The sequence below is a fragment of the Chlamydotis macqueenii genome, chromosome 5 (genome assembly GCF_036417535.1).
Source record: "Chlamydotis macqueenii isolate bChlMac1 chromosome 5, bChlMac1.mat, whole genome shotgun sequence".
Lineage (NCBI taxonomy): Eukaryota > Metazoa > Chordata > Aves > Otidiformes > Otididae > Chlamydotis > Chlamydotis macqueenii.
The window spans coordinates 12,060,701-12,085,267 of record NC_141560.1 but is presented as its reverse complement, the minus strand read 5'-3'; the positions used below and the strand labels follow the sequence as shown (position 1 = coordinate 12,085,267).

Below are 24,567 nucleotides of genomic sequence, written 5' to 3'. Positions count from 1 at the left end.
TGGCTGGGAAGACTGAAGAGCTGGAAATACCACTCCAGATAGCTCATTATCTGGCTGTCTGAGGGTATCCTGTAAAATACAAAAGAAAATTCTGTGAAGAGTGAAACTAAGGAAGTCCGATTTCCTACTGATCTGTTTTCTACATCCCTTTTTTTACCCCTACTCCCTCTCCTCAAGAAAAAAAGAAAATAAAAACCTCCAGCCCACCCACATTATAATATCAGAGGAGACTCAGACTGTGAAGGTTGCCTGGGCAAGAGAGAGCAGGTGGTCTTGGCTGGTTTGGATGTAATTGTGTACTGAGTGATAGACTACACAGAGGTGGCGATTTGATGTTGCACTTTCAAAGCCTCTTGCTCGTTGGAATACTGCATTAATTTTCTCTTTCTGTTCCCCACACAGCTGCTCATTTTCATGTAACTTATCTGTCCAGTTGGTTCCCAAGTGTTTCCGAGAGGAGGGACAGCACAGTTACAAGCCCTATCTCATTACATCTAGATTGAAAAAACATCCTCCATGCTGCCAAAGAAATGACGTAGTTAGGATGAGAAACTGAAGTTTGTGTGGTTTTATGCTTTTTAGTTAAAAATATATAAACTGTTTTTTGAAGACAACCATCTCATTGGTCACTTTTCTGCTGTGATCTCTAGCTCTCTGTCCAACTTACGGTTTCTTTTCCAGACCTTAATTTAGATACTGTGCATGGGGTGCTGTTCTGTTTGAGTAACCTCTGTTCTTGGTGGAAATTGTAATTTGATCAAAAAGCTTTTCTGTCCTAAGTAGTAACCAAACTAGATTGTGTCTTCTGTTATAGTCTCCTCTGGTAGTGCAACAAAAACATTTATTCCAAATAATCTTTTAATTTAACACTTTGGCAAAAGCTTATTTGCTTTGTAGTATTGAAACTGTCTTAATGCAGAGCTTGCTAAGTTGCAAATCACATGGTCCTTTTTGCAATCAGATTTTTGGGGGATATTTTAGATTATGTAAGAGTTAATTTTTGGGGGGTTTTTTAATGGAAATTTATTTTTATTTTTTTATGGAAGCTTTATTGTATTTCAGTTTTACAAATGTGTTTTATTTCCAAAGAGCAAATAAAAAATGTATGTGGTATAATACAAAACACTAATGCAGATTTCTAGGACGTTTGCCCTCTCTGCAGTGAGAAGGACATCCTTGCTTAAACAAGGAAAGAGCAAAATGCTTTTTGTTTGGGAGCTCCCATGCTTTTTAATTCTTGGAACATCTTTGTTTGTAAATTCACTTTTGCTTCCAGTTTCTAATCCTCTGAACTAATATTAGTATGAGTTACATAACAATAAATTGTTCTAATCTTTATTACCATATAGGCAGCCTGAAATATTAGCTGGTACTTGAGTACCCCTTGTGTTGACCAAGAGTAGTGACAAAAGTGAAGCTCAGTGAGACATGACAGACTGGAGCAAGCTGTGTCACCCGTCCGGTGACCCGAACAGTCTCTGCTTCTTTGCTCTGCAGAAGTGTGAATATAAGCATATGCTGGGTGCAGGAGAGGTGACTGAAGTAATGTAATCAACAGTGGACAGAACTGACCTTGGTGACTGTGTCTCTTTTGATGTGTTTATCTGTCTTGAAAGGTGATTGTCCAAGATTTAAGAGTCTTAAAAGACATCTAAAAGTCATACTCTTTTTATTGTGATGGTTTTTCCCAGGGATAAGAAGCTGGAGCTTAAGAAATAGCTAGTGGTGAATGAGGAGTTAAGATTCAGCTGGCTGAGCAAGAACCAGTCTTTGACTTGATGGTAGCTTGCCGTGTGTTTAGGAATCAGAGCTCCCCTCCAGAACTGTCCTATCTTGAAAGTTCTAGCCTGGCTCCTCTCCCTGCTTTCTGGAAGTGTGTTCCCTTCACTGCTGTAAGTGCTCAGTATTTTACTGGGGTGTGACTTCAAAATTGCTTCTTGTTGGCATTTTGAAACATGATTATGGGGGTATAATGTGAGTCCTACTCTTAAAGGTTCCTGAAAAGGAAGAGAAGACATTGCAGATGTCATCTTGTAGTGGTATGTAAACCGTAATAGAAAGCTGTTTGTAAAAGGGCGGCAGCTGAAATGTTTGTATTATCTGCAGTGGTGTTCACCACTGATCCCATATACAGGTGTAAGAGCACGTAGCTCGCATGCGTGAGGACATAGCCTTGTGCATACAGATTTCTGTGTGCTGTTTGATAGACATCACATCTCCCCACCCCCTTGTTGAAATGCAACTCTTTCATTGTAATAAGGATGTTTTTGTTCTCTTTTAAGCTCAGTTCTCTATTGTATTTTATTGCAGGACTTAATGAATGGTTTCCTAGTTTTGCTGTGTATGAAAATGCTGGAAGCTCAGAGTATTGTGGAAGAGAACTCCTCACCAAGCTGGCTGCTCTGGTGCTGCGCTTGTTTAGTTTTTCTGGTCTGACATTCCTCTAAAACAGAAATATAAAATCTGAGGCACATAAATCTGACTTAGGCACATTGCATAGTAAATTTTATTTATCAGTGTGCTTTCTGGTTGTTTTCTGTGACAAGATATCCAGTACATCAGTTCCAGAAGTGGAGTCCTGCGGAGCCCTGTGCAGTTTATTTTGGTATGAAATCTCTCTTGGCAGCTGACAATCCAGCCCCTGAGCAGTTTCGTATCTTTATGAAACTCTCACCTGCTGCTCATTTGGCATTTGGTACTCTTTCTCGGTTAAATCTTGAATATTCTCCTCACCTGTACCTCCCTGCTAGTAACTAATTATTCCATTTCCATGAAGAAGTCGTGCTATTGGAAGCCTTCGCATCTCTAATCATCTTTACCTTCTTTTTGTTTGGAAGAAGCTTAATGGGGAAACAGATGTTGAGTAGTTGTCTTGTATGGCTTATAAATTCAGGAACTTTGTGCTCTTGACTTGCCAGTTCTCCAGTCAGCCTCTCTTTTTGTGCCTCTTAATTTCTTCTGTGGGTCAGAATCAGTCTGTGTCTTGTTTTATTCTGTCATTTTAAGGAAAATCACATTCCCTGTGTTGTTCTTACCAATCACCATGTTTGAAGTTGCCTTTTGACTTCAAGGGGGGACAGAATGGTAGAAGTCTTGAATATGATTAAAAAACCATGGAATTGCAGAGAGAAAAGAGGCATTAGTATCCATCTACAAATTATAATTCAGATAACCAAAATCCTTTACAGTTTTCTAAGCTGCAAGCTCTAAATTAAGTTTTTTCCACAGTTGCACCCAAGAAACAAATCCATAGGTAGCTAATTTTCACCGGTCTGGATGCTTATGGAGGTACACTTTTCTCCTCTCTTGCTAATCTCCTTTTCTCTTGAAACTGCAACAAAGTGCCAGGTCCTGAACTCATGACTGGGTTCCCCCCCGTCCAGCCGCAGATGTTCAACAATGGCAATCATGCCTTGGGCAATCTCTAAAGCTAGACTACTTCCATCAACTGCTTTCCTTTTTCACTCTGGCACTTCTCTTAACCTCCCTATCTCTGACTCTTGTTCTCAGCATCACATCTCATTTTTTGTGTGCTGGTTACAGTGCCTTGAATGCCCTCTTCAGTGTCATCATCATCTGGGGTTCTTTTGTATGTGGTGGGTTTTTTTCTTTGTGTTTGTTTGTTTTTGTTTGGTTTTGTTTTGTTTTTTAATGCTTGCTGCTGAAACTTTAGTTCAGGCTTTGCTTACTTCCCTGGTCTGGAATAATCTGAATTTCTTCATTAGTGAGAAGTACAAGTTACTTTCAGTTCAGCACCAATTTTTCTGGTTTTTTTTCAGAGATTGTTCTGCCAAGGTATTAGACTGCAGTCTTTGAAGAGCAGACAAGGAACAGCCAGACATTAATTCAAATTATGGACCAGAATTTATATTTCCCTTTCAGTTCCTGTAGAAACTGTCTGAGGTTTTTATAAGTGTAGCAGTTGAGGCAACTGTAAGAGCAGTGGAATAGGTTTATATTTCAAGTGTCAGTTAACATGGAGGGAGAATTGAAGTATGCCTTTCTCTTGTAAATAGCCAGGTGTTTCTCTTGTGTAAATAGGTGTTGTATCCTCCATCTGTGCTTTCTCCTTCATGTGCCGACATTTTTAAAGACCACTTACACTTGTTTGACTACAAGATAAGCAAGGAAATTATTGAAAACTGGTTTTAGAATTTAACCTGGGGTATTCTTCCTCTGTTACTCTGCTAATGCTTTGCTTGCTGACCTAGAAGAATTATAGTCCAAGATAATAGGTACTGTAATTCAGTCTTCAACGTCATTAATTATTTTCTCAGCTGCCTGCCAGTTGTGCTTAGTCCTGGTGCATTAACCAAGTGGCCATGTTATGTAGGCCTTTCTCTTCTGTCAGACTTTACACCTGTTCTCCTCATGTGCGGGTGTACGATGAAAAGGCTGCGAAGTGTTTAATAAGTAAAATCCTGTTGTGTTGTTCTAGAAGAGACTTAAAGCAGCATGTCTCACACTTTGCTGTTGTATGGGATGGATAGGAAAGGCTGGCAGTGGAGCTGCATAGACTCCGGATAACCTGTATAGACACTGGTGGTTGTGCGCTTTTTACAGTAGCGTTTGAGTAGTACAGTGCGTGGTACTCTACCAGTGCACCTTCTCCACCACACCCCTTGCTGCTTCCTCTAGTGATACACCTTCCATATTAAGGATGTTTTTCAGGGACAAAGAGGTATAGAGGAATGCAAGCTCTGTGCTTATTTGTTCCTAGAGTGATGCCCATAATTAACTAACACTTTGCTTTCAGGAATAGGTTTTAATTCTTGACCTTCTAGAGCCTTTGAAAAGTGTAGAATACCTTACAGATTTGCTATACTTAATATCCTTAGGCAGTTATGTTCACATGATGTGTAGACATGCATCTGTTCTTAGTTCTTTCTGGTTTTACGTAGTCTCTCAGAGATGCTCTATTTGTTTTACTAAAATGGAAAAAGAAGCCTTCATTTCTCAGAAGTTTTCTCATTTTTGCTTCACAGAAACTATCTTAGAGCATGGACACCAGTAAGAAGACAGAGCCACCTTTATCTGTAGAAATGGTACAACAAAGGGCCAATCCTGATCGCAGTCCTTCAGCATCGATTTATGTTCCAGAGCAAGGTGGCTACAAAGAGAAATTTGTAAATGCTGTGGAAGATAAGTATAAATGTGAAAAATGTCACCTCATCTTATGCAATCCTAAACAGACTGAATGTGGACACAGATTTTGTGAGACCTGCATGAATGCCTTGCTAAGGTATGTTTTTGGTTGTGATAGAAGATGTTGATACCTTCGAATCTTGTGAACTGCTGAAGACAGTGTGAATGCAATTCTAGTTTTAGGAATACATTAAGCTAATGCCCTGGCTCGAAGCAGCCTTCTGCTTGTTGCTTGCTTGGTTATTTGTTATCCATATGCTGGTGCAAACATTTGGGTTCTATTCTGGGTCAGGATGAGACAACTAAGCTTTCCATCAGTACTGTTGAAACAGTTGTTAAAGTGGTTTAATCCTGTGTAGTGATGTCTTAGGTAAGAATTTCATTGCCTGTAGAGCCTAGACTGAGTATTTCACGTGACTGCTAAGCTGGCTAGTTTGGTGTAGAATATGCTTAATAAATTGTGGCTGTGTGAGGAAGTAAGCCTGCAGAGGCTCCCTGGAGTGATGGTATGCTATCTACCTAACATAGCTGCGGACTCAGCCTTCCGTTTGAGTGGTGACACTCTTAGATAAACATAAGGACTTGTGGAGCTTCCTTTCCCTGTAACCCTTCTAGCTGCACGTCCTGGGGCTTGTGTGTTTTGTGGATTCTAGAAGGGCCGGGAAGGCTGGCTTCTTACTGCGATGTTTGGGCCAGAGTGCAAAGTGGATGAGTGAATGTTATAAAATGAATGCTGAGAGATGCAATCTTGCCCAGTTTAGGTGAAAGTGTGATCATTCAAGGCATATCTAGCTTTTAAGAAGTATCTGTGCATCAGCAGAAGCATATTTCTTTGCCTCTCAACTTTGATGCGTTTCTGCTGATTGTATTCAGCAGTGTAATTTCAAAACTTGCTCTAATGTTTGGAGACCATTCTGCAAGCTTTAATCTACTGAGGTAAATAAGCAGTCAATACTTCCATTTACTTCTGGGAAAGCAGAGATATGGAAGAGACTGAGCTTACTGGATATTGCACACTGGACTACTAGCAGAGAGAGGATTTGACTTTGGAAGGTCTTGGTGATGTCCTCTTTACTTTTTGTGACCCTCCTGACTCTAGGTATTGGTTTATATTTCACTTGGAAATACTGTAGTCTCAGGTAGATATAAATCAAGACTCTGCAGCATGAAAAGAGGTTGGAGGATATTACATTACTCAGTCTCATGATAAAGAGTGGTCCCTGAACTGAGCAAATACAAGAGTCCGTAGCTCACTAATCCACTCCTGTAGGTTTTGGGCTACCGCATGTCGAATTTAAAACAATGGCAAAAAAAACCCCACCAGCTCTTCTTTCAATACACATTTTCAGGTGAGGTATAGTTTGTATTTAAGAAATGCAGTTATTTCTTTCTGAATATACATTTTTGGAAGACTCTTACATGGTTAATAACAGTGACTGCAGAAAAACAAACACCTGCCACGCTTGGTTGTGTGCAGATGGACAGAGCAGATCCTTAACAGTCTAAGCAGTAACAGTCCTGGTGTTGCTGGAATCTGGGCAGTTTTCCTTCCCTGCTGTGAGACATGCACATGTGCTTATTACAGTGCAGCTAGAATATGTGTAATTTTTACCTTCCTGACTTTCCAACTAGTCTGTTATTGAAAAGGACATCTCGGTAAGACCATCTACCACACTGTTCTTTCATTCAAGTTATTTCACTATATTTAAGTGCTTGTTGCAAACAAATCCCTTATTAAAATTAGATATACAGCTCCTTTTTTTTTTTTTTTGAGAAATAAAAAGTGTGCCACAAAACTGGAAGCATAATAAGTTTAGGTTGTTTCTGTATTGGGCACTAAAATTTTTCATTCAGCGTTGATACGTTGCTGCACGCACACACTGATTATACGTGAGCAGCTTCTGTTCCAGGGTTATTTGAGGACAAAGAATTGGGAGTCGGTGTAGGCAGTGCAGTAAAGATGTCTACTCAGTATGCAGCACTGGTTTAAAAAAGCAAGTGGGATGCTTGAGTGAATTTCGTAAGAGTGAGGAAAGCATGACATTGTATTAAACACTCTATGTCCTCGAGTAGATTAGTTTCCTCCTTTTTTTTTTTTTTTTTTTTTCCTCTTAAGAAAAATATTGTGGGTATTGAAGCTGCAAGGTAGTTAAGATGCTCAGAAATATGGTGAGACACAGAATGGTCAGTTGAAGGAGCAGAAGCCAGTGAGATCATTTGAAATAACTGCACTGATTATATAACATAATCAAACTTATTCAGCCTTTTACATTGATATGCATTGCATTGCAGCTAGCAGCCGCAACTTATGTAGCCTGTCAACAAGTTGCTTTATGTACCTAGCTTTTACCTAGTGCCTTTTCATCCATTGATCTTGGTGCTTTACAAGGGAGATCAGTATTATTATCTCCATTTTACATGCGGAAAAGGAGCTAAAAAGGAATGAAGGGATTTACACTAGAACACCTAGCAGGTGAGAGCCAGAAACAGCTGTGGGAAGCCAGTTTTCCTATGCTCCGGTTCAGTTTCTGTTCATAGAGAGCTCTGCTCCCCAACCTGTCTGTTGCCTAAGAGATCACAAGTTTGGTAATTAGATTACCAAAAGAGCTACAGGGCAATAGTTCAGGTAAAGGATGGAGCAAGGATTTCTCACAGTTGCTAAAACTAGAACAGACTTGAAGGAGATGGACAGAAATACTTTTTTTTACTCTAACAGAATGTATAATTGACTGTCAGAGAAGGTAAGGTTTAATTAAGTGGTCTTTGAAAAAGAACTGGCTAATTGAAGAGACAATATTTTGCCTATTTACACAGATAAATTGAGAAGTGACGAAAATTGTGGATCAGGTGCAGACTGTAAAATAGGGAATGAATTTTGTCACCTTGAAAACCACTGTGCAGTTGGCTGGAGGCATTGTGGTAGTCTTACTTCTTTGGGAATGCCAGACACTGTCTGCTGAAAACTCGGTGTTCAGCTTTTTGAAATAACATCATGTTATCTCATTATAATGAACTATATCCACTTTCAATTATTTTAAAATATATCAAATAATCATAACTAAGTAAAGTGCCTTATAAATGGCAATTTTTGTAGTACAAAAATTCAGGTGAGTTAAAATAGTTTTTCTTTTTTCTTTTCTCTCCAGTTCTTCTAGTCCAAAATGTACAGCGTGTCAAGAAAGCATAGTAAAAGATAAGGTATTGTTAAAATTGTTTCTTATTCAAGAGTGTTGAATTGTATGGCGTACATAAGATGTGTTATTGCTTTTGTGGTAATTATTTCATAAACCTAGTAAGCTACCTGAGGAAGATAGTTTTGTTATAAAACCTAAACCATATATTTTATATAGGAAGACAGCTCATTTTTACTCTTAACTACATGGTAGAAAACAGCATGTCAGCTTCATCCCTCATGGTCCAGCCAGGTGTCACATCTTGTTTTCATAGTTAGGAGCTGCAGCAGCACATTGCAGTCATCCTCCCATCAGCTGGGAAGATGATAGGGAATATTGCATCACCTGTAGATGAAGAGATGTGACAGATTTAGGCAAACCTTACTCCTAATTTGGCTCCAGACCAGTGTCTGCTGTTTCACAAATCTGTTTTTACAATGTGTTGTTCTGTGAACCACACTGGAACCAAAACAGTGTGGAGTTACATTAACTGTTATAGAATCAGATTATTTTTATATGGATAAGTTTTTTCACTGATACCCTCTTCACTGTTCTTCACAGCAAAACTTTGTGTTGCATTTGAAATGTTGAGGGTAGGGAAGATTATTTTTGGCTTAGTACATGGTTTATGCAGTTTTTACATAAGATTTTTCTGAAGTGTTTTGTAAATTCTTTGTGTTAGTAGTCATTCCTGCCTAAATAAATACTTGTAGTAGTAGCCATTTTCAATAAAAGGTTAGTGGGTATATTAATCTCTCCGCTTAACTCAAAATAGTTCTCTGAACACTGCTCAGCATAATTCAGTTTTGACATGGATGGGCTCTCCAGGAGCTCAGACCAATAATCATATGGCCTATTTTATTTGTTGTTTTACCTCTGACTTTCTAGCTCCCAATATATGTAAAGAGGTACATTTGTTATGAAACTTCAAGCATCTCTGAAACAGGGGGGAGAACAAGAAGGGCAGTGTATATTAAATACGTGTTAGACTGACTATGCAAGTCAGCGATCTTAGAATCATAGAATCATAGAATGGTTAGGGTTGGAAGGGACCTTCAAAGGTCATCTAGCCCAACCCCCCTGCAAGGAGCAGGGACATCCCTGACTAGGTCAGGTTGCTCAGAGCCTCATCCAGCCTGGCCTTGAACGTTTCCAGAGATGGGGCCTCCACCACCTTTCTGGGCAACCTGTTCCAGTGTTCTATAACTCGCATCGTAAAAAATTTTTTCCTAATTTCTAATCTAAATCTACCCCCCTCTATTTTAAAACCATTACCTCTCTTTCTGTAGAATACTGATGTCCAAAAAAACCACTGAAGAGCTTTTAGACATGGAAAAGCTGTTTAAAAATTATCTTCTTATCTTCACTTCAGTCAGCAAAACTGTACCCTGTGATTTACTTTGGAAAAAATACTACATTACTGCCAAATTCATTATTCAAATGAGATTTGTTGGTTCCTTAAACTTCACATATGCATCAGAAAAGTAAACAGAAAACAGTGACCGGTGTCAGATGAGATTGGATGAGAATGGTTGCAGCATGTCCTTCTTCAAGGCCAGGCTGGATGAGGTTCTGAGCAACCTGATCTAGTCAGGGATGTCCCTGCTCCTTGCAGGGGGGTTGGACTAGATGACCTTTGAAGGACCCTTCCAACCCTAACCATTCTATGATTCTGTGATTCTATGATTCACTGATACTGGGGATAGATTCATAGTCACTGTGGACAGATCTGGTGATAATTATTTGTTGTTGTTGTTAAATGATAGTATGCAGAACCATTCCATAATTACAGTATCTCTGCGGTGTACGCAGTATCACAGGACTCCGTTTGTCAGAGGAGTAGTCACAGCTTGGTTCTTTGGTGTTTCTTAATGGTCATGAAATCAATTGCAAAATAACTAGAAGTTTTTTATCCCTTTGTTTTGGACTTTGTAATAGTAGTAATGCTCTGCAATCTTCATATCCAGTTCCTGCCCTTAGCAATGGGGCTTCTTGAGAGGGCAGATGCTCTTTATCTTGTACGGGGTATCACCCATAAAAGGTGAAAAATCTAAACCCAAGCTCTCTATTTCGAACTTCTTGCTGTTCTATTATAGACAAAAAATGCTGGGAAGGCTTATAAACATTAAAGTGCAGAGGTGGTTAAAGCCTGCATATCTGTGGAATAATAAACCTCCTCCAGTCTAAGACCGTAGAAAATGTCTTTAATTATGTGTTGCTACTGAAGTGCAAGTAGGTGTTCCAGCTACCCAGCCTAGTCATTGTGGGACTGCCATCCATGAAATCCTTCCGCTCTGAACCACTGTGCTTTGGCTTTTTTTTTTTTTTTTTTTTTGTCTTATGGTATTGTGCCTCATACACCAGCTTCCCAAACAATGTAGAGAGATCTACCTTATGCAGGCCTATTATTGGGAAGCAAATAGCAAAGAAAATTAGTTCTTTCTTGTACCTTTGCCTTTATTGTATTTACAGTAAAACTGAAACAGCAGTAGAGCATCTGTCCAAATATTCTCTTTCACTGGGCTGCTTCATAGTGGAGGAATCTGTGATGTGCACATTCAAGAATTTTTTTTTTTTTTTCTGGCATGAAAAGCTAGAATTAAATGACACTACTGTAGCCAAATTGCATGGCTTCTACTTTATTTGAACATACTTATTCTTGAGTGGTTTTAAATGTCTAAAATAAAGTGATTTTTATTTTTCAGGTATTTAAAGATAATTGTTGCAGGAGAGAACTGCTTGCCCTTCAAATATACTGCAGAAATGAAAACAAGGGCTGTAAAGAACAACTATCTTTGGGTCAATTACTGGTAAGTAATCTACCATAGTTGTAAGTTTCCTTTTGAATTAAAGAATAAGAAGAAATCTTACAAATTAAAACCCCAGTCCATTTCTTGACTTGCTCATACTAGTGGTTAATCTGATTTATAATTGTCGGAATAGAGTTAAACTGTTTTGAAAGTCAGCTTTTCAATGAACTATAAGGAATTGTAGTAAAAAATGGTGTGACTGTGTGACACTAAAGCTCAGAAATGTAAATGCATGAAGCAAATGAGAACTGGAGGGAGAACTAAAATTGGGAAAAATTTCAGTGCATACTTTACAAATGGGAGAAATTTGAGTTCCTTTTTGGTGTGTTTTTATTTACTAGTCTTGAACCACCACTCACATGAGAGGATTATGCGTGGAGTTAAACCATTGACACCTCCAGACTTGTACAAAATAACTTGTAGCTTTGTTTCATGAAGGCGTAACATAGCAGTAGTCCTGTAATTTAGCAGTTGAAAGAGATGGCTACACAGCAGTCTGCAGTGAGACGTGCAGGTACTTAAGCTTGCTTTGAATGAGCAAGCTCAGGTACTTAAACAACTTAAAGCAGCATCTGTGTTTATGTGGAATAGTATACCTTGAAAAAAAGTGCTTACTTTTTGTTTAAATAGCCTGCGTGGCATTTGGGGTGTGGTAGAATGCTTTTAGTACAAAAGTAGCTCGTGTACATCTATAATACAGTGGAACCTGTTGTCTAGTAAGTGGAGGGTAAAGTCAGAAATGTATTCCTTGTTTGTTCGTGTTTATTCTTGCACGATGTAGTGCACAAAGTAACGTCACTTACTTTGGTTCTGAAGTTATTTAGTGTGGGATGTTTCAAAGGATAGAAGACATGCACAAAACTTAGTTGGCTTGACTATATATATTTTTTTAATCTTTCAGATGCACTTGAAAACTGATTGCCAGTTTGAAGAACTCTCATGTCCTCGTGCTGATTGCAAAGAAAAAATACTGAGAAAAGATTTGCCAGACCATGTAGAGAAGACTTGTAAATACCGGGAGACAACCTGTAAATACTGTAAAAGCCAAGTCCCAATGATTATGTTGCAGGTGCAGTATTTTCTTGTGCATATAGAATAAGTTTCCATACATTAATGTGGAATAATAACTCTTCTTGTGCTTCTGTGTAGCTGCCAATAGAGCTTTGGCCTCTCAGAGAGAATTAGAAAATCAAAAAAGAAAATAGGCTGACTTTCAAAACACTTTTTTTTTCTGCAAAAACCAGCAGCTACTGCACTGACTGGGAAACATTTTCTTTTTTCTGATGTTCAGATGCTGCATTTAAAAAAAATTCAAACCCACTGCGTAATATTGATACTAAAGTAATTTTTGCTATGCTTTTTTATTTTGCTTAAATTGATATAATAAATGCAACTACCATCATAACAATTAAATGTTGTGCAGGAAGAGTGTAAGCATAGCAATTGACTGGAGAAGCAGCATCTTTCTATATAATCTTCTTGGGTACTGTGTGATTGGTTATGGGAAGAAAGGAGGAAACAATGTAAAAACAAACTGTGTCTTGGCATAACCAGCAGTGGTAGGTGACACGCCTAGGCAGAGTTACTGCTGTTCTTGGCATCCAGGTAGGTGCCTGACAAGCAGCATGTTGAGAGTTAGAAGTATAGAGCAGAAGTTGAGAAAGTCATACTTACTTTAGAATTGTAACTTGACTATGTTTGCATTATTTAGCATTGAACTGTGTTCTGCTGAATCTCTCGCTGCAAGTTTAATATTTTTTAAAAAGTTCTGTTTACGTAGCTTCCATAGTTTGACAGTCTTGGATTTCAGACCTTGGCATAGTAAGAGAGATGTGAGACTTAACCTGACAAACAATACACAAAAACACAAATGAAAATGAAGTTCTCAATGGCGAGAAACATTCTTTGCTCAGAGATGTTGTTACAAAAAGGCATAGGTAGAATCTCACCAAGTTCTGATTTAGACCTGGATTTGATTATCTGAATGTATACTTGCACAGCCTTGCAGTTCAATAATTTTGCATTACATAACATAAGGTGGCTGAGATATGAAAATACACAGAGAAAAATAAGTTTACATTGTGTCCGTTCTTGCATATTCTGATACAGAGATAAAACAGTATTTAGTTAGATTATGGATGCTGTTCTCCTAGAATTTTTTTCAGACTGGGATTGGCATGAGGCAAAGAATGACATTAAAAAATATGTAGTGTCTTAACAGACAGAATCAGTGAGTATTAAGTATGTCTCATTGTACAAGCTGCATTTCCATGTCTAAGCAGCAAGCTCACAGGTTCCTTGTAGGCAGCTTCTTTTTATAGGAGCAATGTAGCTAAATGTTTGAGAGTCTGAAATCGTCCTTATGTTTTGAGGAACACAGAACTCTGTTTTGGTTTAAGAGCTCTCTCTCTTATCAGATGTTGATGGATTCAACACTTAGGAAATCTTTGAACTAGCAGTAGCTTTCAAGACATTCAGAAGCTGAGACAAGTTTTAGTCTATCAGATTTTTAATACACAGCAAAACCTATTTTAGACATATATGTTGGAAACAAGAATGGCATGTTACTCTGAAGTACAGAAAAGAGTGTTTCTAAATAGAGTAATTGTTATCCAGAATCTTCAGTGGTGGAGTTCTGAGTTGCTGTAAGATGCACTAGAACTGACTTGTCCAGAGCCAAAGAGGTTTGTTAAGATGTAGTTTTATGTTGAGATGTCACTATTTTGGTTGTATTAAAGTTGGTACAACTATTCACCTGCCTTGAAAAGTTCTAAACAAATCTTCATTTGTCTATCAGAACGTTTCTAAGGAGTGTTGCATGTTCTCATGTTATCACTGGCTTACATGTTTCAGTACATAAAAAAAGGACAGTTTTCCTTCCATGCTGCTTTAAGGGTGCAGAAAGCTCCACAATTGGAAGGTTAGCAGTTGGCTGCCATATTTAATTTTTTTTTTTGCCTAGATTTTGAAAAGTTCAGTGATTATAGAAATGTAGATGGTTTTATTTGTTGTGGCCTGATAAAACGTTAGCTCATTGTACTTTGGTAATGAGAATCGGAGGCTTAATGAGACTGCACGTTTGAATGAAAGGCTGCTTCTGAGTTTTGTCACCCAGAGCTTGAGTTCATCTCTAGCTTCTGTAGGCTAAAATTTTCTCTAATGTAATGATGACTGACACAGGCCTCAATGACTTGAACTGAAAATGGAGACAGAGGGAGCATACCGAGAAAAAAGGTATGCAAATGGAAACAAAAATAATTTTACCGGAGTACATATGGTTCATGTCTTCATAGAATCCCATGACCCGTGGGGTAGGAAATCCCCGTTGTTGGAGGCAGACTCTTTAGTTAACAATATTAGTACAGGCTTTTTTAGATTGCATTTTTTCCTGCACTGTCACTAGGTGAATTAACTTCTTAATTTCTTTTCTTTTGTTTAAATCATCTAAAAAGTTGGGGTTTTTTGATGACAAAGCTATATTTTCCATCCTTTGACTCCTGATAGATAAAGATGGTGCATTGTTAAAACAGGAATTAGTAGGTTGAAGTGCTGTTGAATTATTATATTTTTCTGTGGATAATCCGCAAAACTACTTGGAAGTGCTTCTCCTATAAAATTGACAGTTGGGCAGTAGTAGGATGGTACAGATGTGGAAGGACAGCATTACTTAGTGCCTAGGCTCTTCACTACCGTCCTGGACACACAAAGGCTGTCCCAGGCAGACCCCACCAAGACAGTGTGGACTCTTCTCTGAGCTGACTGGGACAGCCACTGGGAAAGGCATGAGACATTGTCATCTTGCTCCCTTGTCGCTGCTCTGGAACCAGACATGCTCCTAATGTGGCACTGGCTTCTCTGGGGAGCCATATTAATGTCCTGCCTTCCCCTCATCTGTGCCAGGTGCCCAGCATGCGGTATCACCCATGTTTTATGCTGCATTTGGCTTTATATGCTCAACTGTGTGAATTTAGCTGGTCGGTAGGAAGAGAATTCTGCTACTGGAATGGGACTGGTCTGGTATATCCTGAAGTCACTGGGAAGGCTCCCCTTGGTTTCAGTGGGTGGGCCCTGAGATATGGAGCGAGGAGAACTGGAGAGAGGACTGAGAAGTTGCATGTTGCCTTTTTGTTATGAGTAAGAGTCAATGTCATAGCCTTTGCCAGACAGTTTGTAGCTAGGTTAAAGAGAGTAAATTAAAATTAGGAAATGAATCTTGGAATCATAGAATAGTTTGGGTTGGAAGAAACCTTTAAAGGTCATCTAGTCTAACCTGGCCTTGAATGTTTCCAGGGATGGGGCATCAGCCACCTCTCTGGGCATCCTGTGCCAGTGTTCCACCACCCTCATCGTCAAACATTTCTTCCTTGTGTGTTAGAAGGGAGTGTTGTTTTTCTAGTTTTGTAGTTGATGAACCATTAAAGAAGTTTGTAAGGCAGTAGGCTCCCAGAGCTATGCAGTAGTGTGATGTCTCTCTTCAACTTGATTACAGATGTGTTCGAAATAAGGGGGGCCCAGGTCCAGTTCTTGAGTCTGAGCAGGCGTGGCCCTATGGGCCACTGCTTACCAGAAGAGTACCGCAGTCACCCTGACAGAGGTTTTTCTGGGGAGAGGTGTTGGCAGTCTGTTGGCATTGCTCCTGGTTGGTTATCGTTGTCCTGATGTGGAAGGACTGAAGCTAGCTCCTCACCCCGACATTTTGGGAAGTTGTTCCAGCCCTCTGGATAGGGAGCAACTTGGGCTTCCTTCTTTTCTGTCGCTGTGACTGTCTACATGTGGTGCACCAAGTGAACTCGTGCAAATAAGAAGGATGGCAGGATAGACTTGCTTCAGAACAGCATACCTGGTGATCTGGTTTTACCAGTGAGGAGGTACACGTTTTCAAGTATTTGCAGATTTATGACAGAGTTCTGAACCAAGGCCTTTCACATCTCAGAGCTTGGGTCTCCTTTACATCTTGGTTTTGTTTCGAAAAATAGACATCATTACAGGGCAAAAAGAGCATGCTATTTGTTCTTCCTTGTCTAACAGGCTTATAAATCTAGACCTTTGTTTCCTTTGCTTTTCTGAAGTACCAGAAATGAAACAGTTTGTTTCAAGTTGAATGGGACATGTCACTTGACATGAAATGACATTTTTTTTCCCCAGATTTTTTGATTTTGTTGAAAAAAAAACTGAGAAGAAATGTAAATTAAATTAGTTTGGGCCTGATTTTCTTCCCTCCCTGTGGTGGTATGGTTTGACAGCTATACTGAAATATCTGTCAGCATCTAGGTTCAGATCAAAATGCCTGCCCAGCATCCTGGTAAAATTTCAACATCTCTTTGAACTTTGGTTGTATAACAGTGAGACCGAGATGTTTGTGAATCAAAATTAGGAAAGAATTGGAAGGGGAATAGCCATACATAGGAAAGAGAGATTCTCCGAGAGCGGGCAGTGTACAGTTCTGAAGAGCTTTTCCCTGCACTGTATACCCTTACTGAAAAGGACACTGCAGTGGTTCTGCTCGCTCTTACTGATGCCCATTTTTGTGAGTAATTCTTGGGGAAGAACTTATTATTGTTTCATTGCTCTAAGTAATAACAATAAAATAGGAAGCATATACATTTCTCTGCGTGGGAAAACACAAGAAAACCCTTAATTTTGCTTCAGAATATCAACATATCTATGGAAAGCATAAACTGATGTTTGAGCAATTCTGTAATTCTGCACAATTGAGATAAACATTGAAAAAACTCTTGTGTGTGGTTTTTTTTTTTTAATTATTATAGGATGCTTTTCTTTGCAGGTAAGTCCTCTCTTTAATTTCGGAGTAAGAATTGATTTGTGATTTGTTTTCTTTTTCCTCTGTAGAAACATGAAGATACTGACTGCCCATGTGTCATGGTTTCATGTCCTCATAAATGTAGTGTTAAAACACTCATGAGGAGCGAGGTAAGAAGTCATGCCCAGTGTTGTGCTGAAAAATTAAATAATTTTTTCTAGTAAGATCTCGCAAGAATTTTGCCAGAAGCCATTTCCTTATTAAAATGTGAGATCTAAAGAAAAGCTTTTTCTACCACACAGTTAAGTGTGATAACACTCAAATATTTTTAATGATTTATTGACAAAATATTTTAAAATAAATAATTTCCTAGTTTTATGTCATTATTACACCTGGCTTGCCCAAGATTAGCGCATGTCTTTCCTGCTTTCATTTTTACTAGCTCTCCCCCTGCCCTTCTCCCATCGGAAGCATTTGTTGAGCACAACAGGGTGGGTTGCTAGTAAGGTAGTTAGCTTATATTAAAATAAAAAGAGAGAATTAAAATTTAGTGCACGTTGACAAGCATTAGTAAAGACTAGAAGAATCATATAAATGTGTAGAACCATTTCATGGAAAAACTTAAATTATTATTACTAAATCTGTTAAACTGGGAAAAAATAATAACTGACACTTAAAGAATTAGTGTAAGGTACGGGGTAATAAGAGTACAACATTCCAACAGCCAGATGCAACAGTGCCTGAAAATTTCTCTTAATGTATAGAAACTTCCAGTATCATATAGACCAGTTTAAAAAAAACCCTGAACCTTAAAACCTGTCTTGTTTGAACAGACCCATGTTCTTGTACATAAAAAGATATAAGTAGCATCTGTCAAAGTTGATATGCATGATTTTTTCCTAAAAATAGAATTTGCTCACCAAGGATGGGGAAGAGTCTTCAGCACTCTGTAAGCCTCACTTAAGGAAAGCTGAGTTTCTGATCTGAGGATAAGCTTTTCTCTTTTCATGGATACGTACTTCTTGAGTTGGATTTGTAGTATTTTTCAGTTACACTTGTAAATAATTAATCACGTCATAGTGCACAAGGCACATAAGGCATCAGCCAAACACAGGGACAGCCTGTTCCCCCAGGATAATGAAATATAAAAATATTTGATAGCTACTGTACCTGTTGACAGAAATTGAGCCGCTAAGAAGAGAGAAAATACGTATACTGAGCCAGGTCTGTCAGTGCTTACTTCCAAGCGTAGATCCTGGTTCTGGAGCACTTAGGCACATTCTTAAATTGTAACTTCACACTTATTGAGAAGAAGTATATCTGAGTGCTAATAAGAATTGACACATTAAAGCCTGGATCATTGCACATGTAGTCAGAATTGGGTTCTGAAACCATTGGTAGAATCAGAAATTGAAACAGTCATCTTGCCCTGCATCATCTGTTGCTGTATGTTGCTTAATTTTTTTCTGATACTGTGAAAATGAATGTATGTATTAGATGCATGCTAAGGGACAACGACTAATGGAGAAAATGGGAAAATGCCTGCCTAACAGTTTGAGAAAATTCTGTAGTGTACCACAAGTGAATATCTTACTGTAGAATAAAAGGCAATTTTTCATGTTTAATTCATAACTTATTGTCAGACTTCTAGTTTTGAGAAGTTGAAAATGTGGCATTGTTGTAAAGCCTGTTATACCACGTCTCCTTATTTGGTCTTATTTTTTTTCTGACTCACGTGTCTTTTGAAACTATACTGTAAATTTCTACAGATAGTGTTTAGAAGATAACAGGTGTATATTGGAGATGAGTGACTGATTCCATCTCGGTATCAGATTTTGAAGACTGTCCTGTCTGTTCCAGAGCTACACATTCAAAGTAGAATTGGTTCGCCACTTCTTTCCATGGAAGTGGATGAGCTGAATTGTGTGGGGCTTATGGTGTGGGAATTTCAGATGAGATTTTGAAACCCAAAAGAGTGATGCCAGTTGAGGAGCTAGACTCTAGCTCCTGTTTGCTTTGTGGGAAATAAAAAATGTAGATCCTGTTTTTGAAGAGAGAGTGTTTGTTGCACTGTCCTTTCCAAAAATGGCTCTTTGCTCCAAATTTTAGGCAGTTTGCATCCGGCTGCTGCCCTCTGTGCTGCGATAGCTGCTGTCTATGTATATGTATATGCTTCTGTGAATTGGTTTATTTTTAAATGAAAAGTGGTCTGTGCTCATAATAATCCAAGATATTGGAATAAATCTCAAATCTGTGAAAAATGCAGGCATTTTACTAATCAGTTTTTAATCCTGTGTACTGCATTTTTTAAAAGTTACTTAACTACCTATTCTGAAACTATTTGTCTGTTTCATGCAGTACTTGTTTAGTCTTTTGTGTAATTTAACCATTAAATTTAGATACAGAGACTTGCATGTTATGTTATGAAAAATTGGTTCCTCATGAAATTAGGATTAGGAAAAATGTACTTTACTACAGTGAAACTGATCTTAAGACTTGCTCAGAACACCAGTAAAAAATCACTGGTTGGGAAAAGATTAGTCATTCACTAAAGTCAAATGAAATCATATAAATAATCGTAGAGTGTGTTCTTTTTGTTTGCTTTTTTTTTAATTGGGTTGCCTATTGAAACAGTCTTTAGTAGAAGTTTCACTGTATATTAAATGTATCACTGTATACTGTATTGGCATGTGCGTGTGGTTTACATATGTGTATATATAGTATTTGCACTTTAGATCAGACCGGAGAAAATATACACACGTGTGTTGTATGTTCTGCAAATGGCACACACTAAAACCTGATAACCTGTGTGCCCTTTTATGTTTTGAGCATTATCATGCAAACGTCTTTTGCCAAAACTCACATTTTTTTCCTATTGCAGTTGAATGCACATTTGTCAGAATGTATTAATGCCCCAAGTACCTGTAGTTTTAAGCGTTATGGCTGCACTTTTCAGGTCAGTATATAACAATTATACTTCCCAATTGATGAAAGTCTGCAATTAGAACCTAACTCTTTGACGTGAAAGTTCTGGACTTCTCTAGTCTTGGTTGAGGAAAAAGTCATCCAGTTGCACAAAGTGATTATGCAGCAGATGTTTGGTTTTGCATTTTAAAAATAAACAACATAAAAAGCCCACACATTCCTGCAGTGATTCAGTTACCAGGTACATCGTGTTGAAATAGGAAGATGATACATTTGAAGAACTTTTAAACTTGGAATAAGAGGAAAGTCACTTTTGTTCTTCAGAAAATAGACTAGCAACTACAGTTGTTTCTATGAAAGTATTTATTTTCTTGAGCTAAGTATGTTTATATTTTCTCTCATTTGTGTGTCTTAATATTTTTCTGAAGGTTAAACATAGGTTAGCACACTTAAAACATGTATTTTTATGTGCATTCATATGTCTGTGTGCACATGGTATAATCAAAGCACAGCATGAAATTTATTTTTAAAAAAAAAGTTGTAGATTTTAATCCTGGCAATCCCTGCAATATTTTAAAATATAAAGCCAAACCTCAGAGTTTAGTTTCGGCACTAGTATTCCAGTCTTTTTGAGTATTCTGCTTTCCTTACCATATATCTTGGGGAATTTGGATTCTTATATAATGAAGAGATCAGTCAGGAAATATCAGAAACCACTGATGGGGAAAAAATGGAGTTCATCAGATAGATAGTATGATTCATTTGTTAGCCCGTGATAACTTAAAAGAGACAACTGTAAGCAGCAACACTTCTCAATAAATTACTTCCTGCAGGTATTTCCAGGTTCTTAAATAATGAGCATTCATCATTTTAAGTGTTAACGGTAATGCTCTTAGTGGTAGAACCGATCAATGCTGTAACCCTACCCACTGTTATGTCGTATGTATTGCCATTCATTTTATGTATGTATATGTGTGCATATATGTACATATATCCACATATATATTTTTAGTATTTTATATAGAGTACATACCTTGAAGATCATTGAGACCCTTTCAATTGCTTTGCAGGGTATCTACCATCAAAGCTAATATATTCTGCATTGCAAAACACTTACTGAAGTAGGTGTAATGCAACACAATACAAATTAAGTGATATGGTCTGCATCTTGTGTACTCTGTATATGATCTATGTGTGTTCTGTACACTTTCTATATAGTGGTTATTTGTAACAGCATTTATAGGTTGTGCAGAGGCAGCGTATCTGAACATCATAGAGCAATCATGGTGACATCTCAGGATGACAAACTAGGCATTGCAATATCTCTCAAAGTACTTCATAAAGCTGGCAGTTTCAAATGATGATATATTTATCTTAAATATTTGTCTTTAATACTCAACTGAGGGAAAACTTAGTGCTTATGAAGCTGCTCATGAAATACAACGGATGTTTTGAATTACGGTTTGGGGAATTAGACATTTTAGGTTTTGTATGACTCTAGAGTTTTATTCTGCTTTATTTAGTGTAAAGCTACACAGAAGACTCTAAAATACAATTCATTTTGTAAATCTTGTTCATCTTTATTGTCTCTGACGTATCGAGTACACTGGATGGAGATATATGGCAGTTGTATAAAACACTTGCTATATTAAATGTATTCCTGACTTCTGTAAATTCCCAAGTAGATTTCCCTTCTCTCTACAGTTCTGCAACATGCATCCGTGAACCAAAATATGTAGTGTTGGTTCGATGTCTTGATATACTCTTTCTTTGTAGGTTTAAAAGAAGTGGAATTGGCTAAAATGTTTAAATTCTTTGTTGTCACAGGGAACAAACCAACAAATTAAAGCACATGAAGCCAGCTCAGCAGTGCAGCATGTTAACTTATTGAAAGAGTGGAGCAATGCTCTAGAAAATAAGGTATATATTCTACTCACTTCTAATTTTCATTGGTTTCTTTAAATCATATAGAAGTACTGGAAGAAGCGCTTTTTTTTTCTGTTTAACAGCTGTTCAACAGTACAGCTAAAGCACTAGTAGGCTCCAAAAGCAGTCAAGCCATTTAGCTTATCTGGTACCTTTGTTACAATAAAATGCTGTGAGAAACTTGGCTTCGCAACTCCATATACAATTTTCCTCATTGGTAACTTAATTAAAACAATTTCTTCACATAGATTAACAGTCCAGTATTACATTTCCTCTCTGAGCTGCCTTCTTACAAAAGGGAGGGTTCAGAAAGCTATGGCAGCGCTATGAGCTGTATTTTTGCTACCTCTGTTGTTTTTTTCCAGAGATAACATTAATAGAAATACCATGTAATAAAAGTTATTTATTTTATTTTTTTCTTGTTCTTGCTCTCTAAACTTGATGACCTGCAAAGGTTAATTAAATAAAGCATACTGTAACTCATGGGCATGATGATTTCTGCTTTAGCGTTAGAAGAGAATGAAGTTCGTGCTGCAAGTGCTTCCTTGGGACTCCTGGTTTTAGAATGTTTGGGATTTGGGAGATGCTGGAAATCATATCAGTATCAGCTACGATCTTGTGAATTGTTTGAATGACTTAACCATCTGTTCTCCAAATAAAATTTAAGGCTCTGATTTAAAAATGCAAAAGTTCAGAACAAATCACTGTTTTCTTAAATCTTCATAGCCACTAAAATAATGCTTCTACTTTTTTGGGGCAAAAAAATCCTAGAATTACTAAACTATTCTACAAATGCAGGGGGACGAGTCAGGACCCCCTTCAAATTTTTCTAGATCGAGTTAAATAAGAGTAACAATTCCAGTGTAAGCTCAGTGGCTGTGTAGGTATGTGTAGCTTGTGACTTCTGTCATCTCACAGCAGACCACAGCTCGAGCTCAGCAAACTCTGTGTAGAAAGTGTATTCCCTTCTTGGCCTACAGTGCTCCCTCACGCATGGGTTTCCAGCAAGGTCCTGCAGCTGCAGGAAGTAGAGTTTTAAAGCAGAAGTTAACAGGAACAGCAAAATATGATTTTTGGCCCCGGCATATTTGTCCCTGGACAGCTTGTTTTTTAACTTGAAGCCCCATAAAGAAACCGTTGAACCTGGGAGAGATCCAGTGTAGGTTTTTTTAAGATACAATTTTTACTACATATGTAAGTCTGAGTTTGATGATCCATAACAATACTTAAGTTGGCTTTTGCACTTGAATCTCTTTGTTAATGTAGGAACTATACATTTTTCTGTTTTAACAGATACAAATTAATATCCTTACTTCTTTTTTTCATTAGTCTGACTAAAATGATACAGTTTATTTTACGTCATAGGAAAAAAACACATTCCCTGTGACTTCCAGAATCGATCATGTTCTACCTTTTGTCAGTGTCCTGAGAGGTGCTTTGTCATTTAAAAAATGCCCAGCAGTTCTATGTTTGTCTCTTAAAGAGCTAAGAGAATATACACTTTACTACTATTTTATGTTAATTTTTTGTTTTAACTTTCATTTAGGACATAACTGCTTATCATTGTTTGTCCATTTTTTTTTTTTTTTCTTTTCACTTCCTGCTTTGTAGATTTCTTCCTGTTCATAATAAAGAGTTGAATCACTGGAAATCCCAAGACTGGGCCAAGTTACCAGAATAGCTAACCACATATCATATGTCAGTGACTTTACTCTAGAGAAGGGTAACAAAACGATTTGTAACTTCATTGTTATTCTCTTATTTGAGAAAAAATTAATTGATGCACTGAAGAACAACAGTGTAAAGTTAACTTAGCTGATGAGTATCACAGAAATCTTGGCCCTGCTGCAGTCAGTGGAATTCTTGTCATTGGTTTCTGCAGGGTCAGGATTTCATTAGAGGGTACTCCCTGTGCTATGTATGGAGAGGAAAAGAGAATTTGCCTTCTCCTGGTCACCGTGTTCTTGAACAGTGCTTGTGGAGCATGCAGATTGAAGGTCTTCAGAGCTGCAGAGCTTGTGCTAAGTTATGAGTTTGGTATTTGAATGGCGCTGTTGGCAAAGAGTAGTAAGCGAAGGTCAGACGTAAAATCTTGAATCAAAATGTTCTGGGGCGAATTAAAATTCAGTGTTTTGTTCACTCTGTGATGGGACAGACTTGCGGACTGAACGCCCACGGGTTTTGTGATGTTGGAAATAATGACTTGAATGTAATTTTGTGGCTTTGTCACGTTCTTAAAGAAATCTGGTATATACTAATTTTTATTTTTTAATAAATGACTTAAATATGGGACCTGTCTGTTTTAATACAGTTCTTTGTGTTGTAAGAGAGTTTCTTCCATTCTTTTTAGTAAGCAATAATAAGCAATAGCTTAATTTGAAGAACTGATGAATAAGAACATGCTTTACGCTAGCGATGTTTCAAATATGACAAGGAAGTAAAGGAAGCCGATGGATGCAGTTTGTAAATAGATGCTGTGTTTCCTTTACCCTCTTTTTTAACTCAAGTTCTAAAGACTTATGCCAAATGCTATATTTAGTGTTAAAAATTTCTTATTCACAAATTACAACCAAACTACAATTACTAACTTAGCAATGGCAGTTCGGTATGATTAAGGGCTGCAGGACATAATTCTATTTTTCTTGTGTTCTGTAGAAACAGATGTGGAAAATCTCAGTACAAGACAGGCTCATGTTTTATAACTTGTACACAAACGGAAATGTAACGCTAGTGACACAGAGTGTAACTGCCTTATGATTGGGAGGCCTGGGGAGGAAACAATGAGAACAGGGGAATGTAAAATCACAGTTAACAAAAGACCTCTGTT

The 24,567-nt window shown here is 37.8% G+C and overlaps 1 protein-coding gene across 1 annotated transcript in view; it reads left to right on the top strand.

Moving 5' to 3' along the window:
* Positions 1-24,567, top strand: part of TRAF3 (TNF receptor associated factor 3) — a 51,409-nt gene that overhangs the window by 11,004 nt on the left and 15,838 nt on the right. Inside the window, exons 3-9 of the mRNA XM_010116885.2 lie at positions 4,986-5,242; positions 8,292-8,343; positions 11,024-11,128; positions 12,030-12,197; positions 16,979-17,059; positions 19,771-19,845; positions 21,642-21,734. Coding sequence (XP_010115187.1) covers positions 5,001-5,242; positions 8,292-8,343; positions 11,024-11,128; positions 12,030-12,197; positions 16,979-17,059; positions 19,771-19,845; positions 21,642-21,734 — 816 coding nt within the window. The 5' untranslated portion in view covers positions 4,986-5,000. The remainder of the gene's footprint in view (positions 1-4,985; positions 5,243-8,291; positions 8,344-11,023; positions 11,129-12,029; positions 12,198-16,978; positions 17,060-19,770; positions 19,846-21,641; positions 21,735-24,567) is intronic.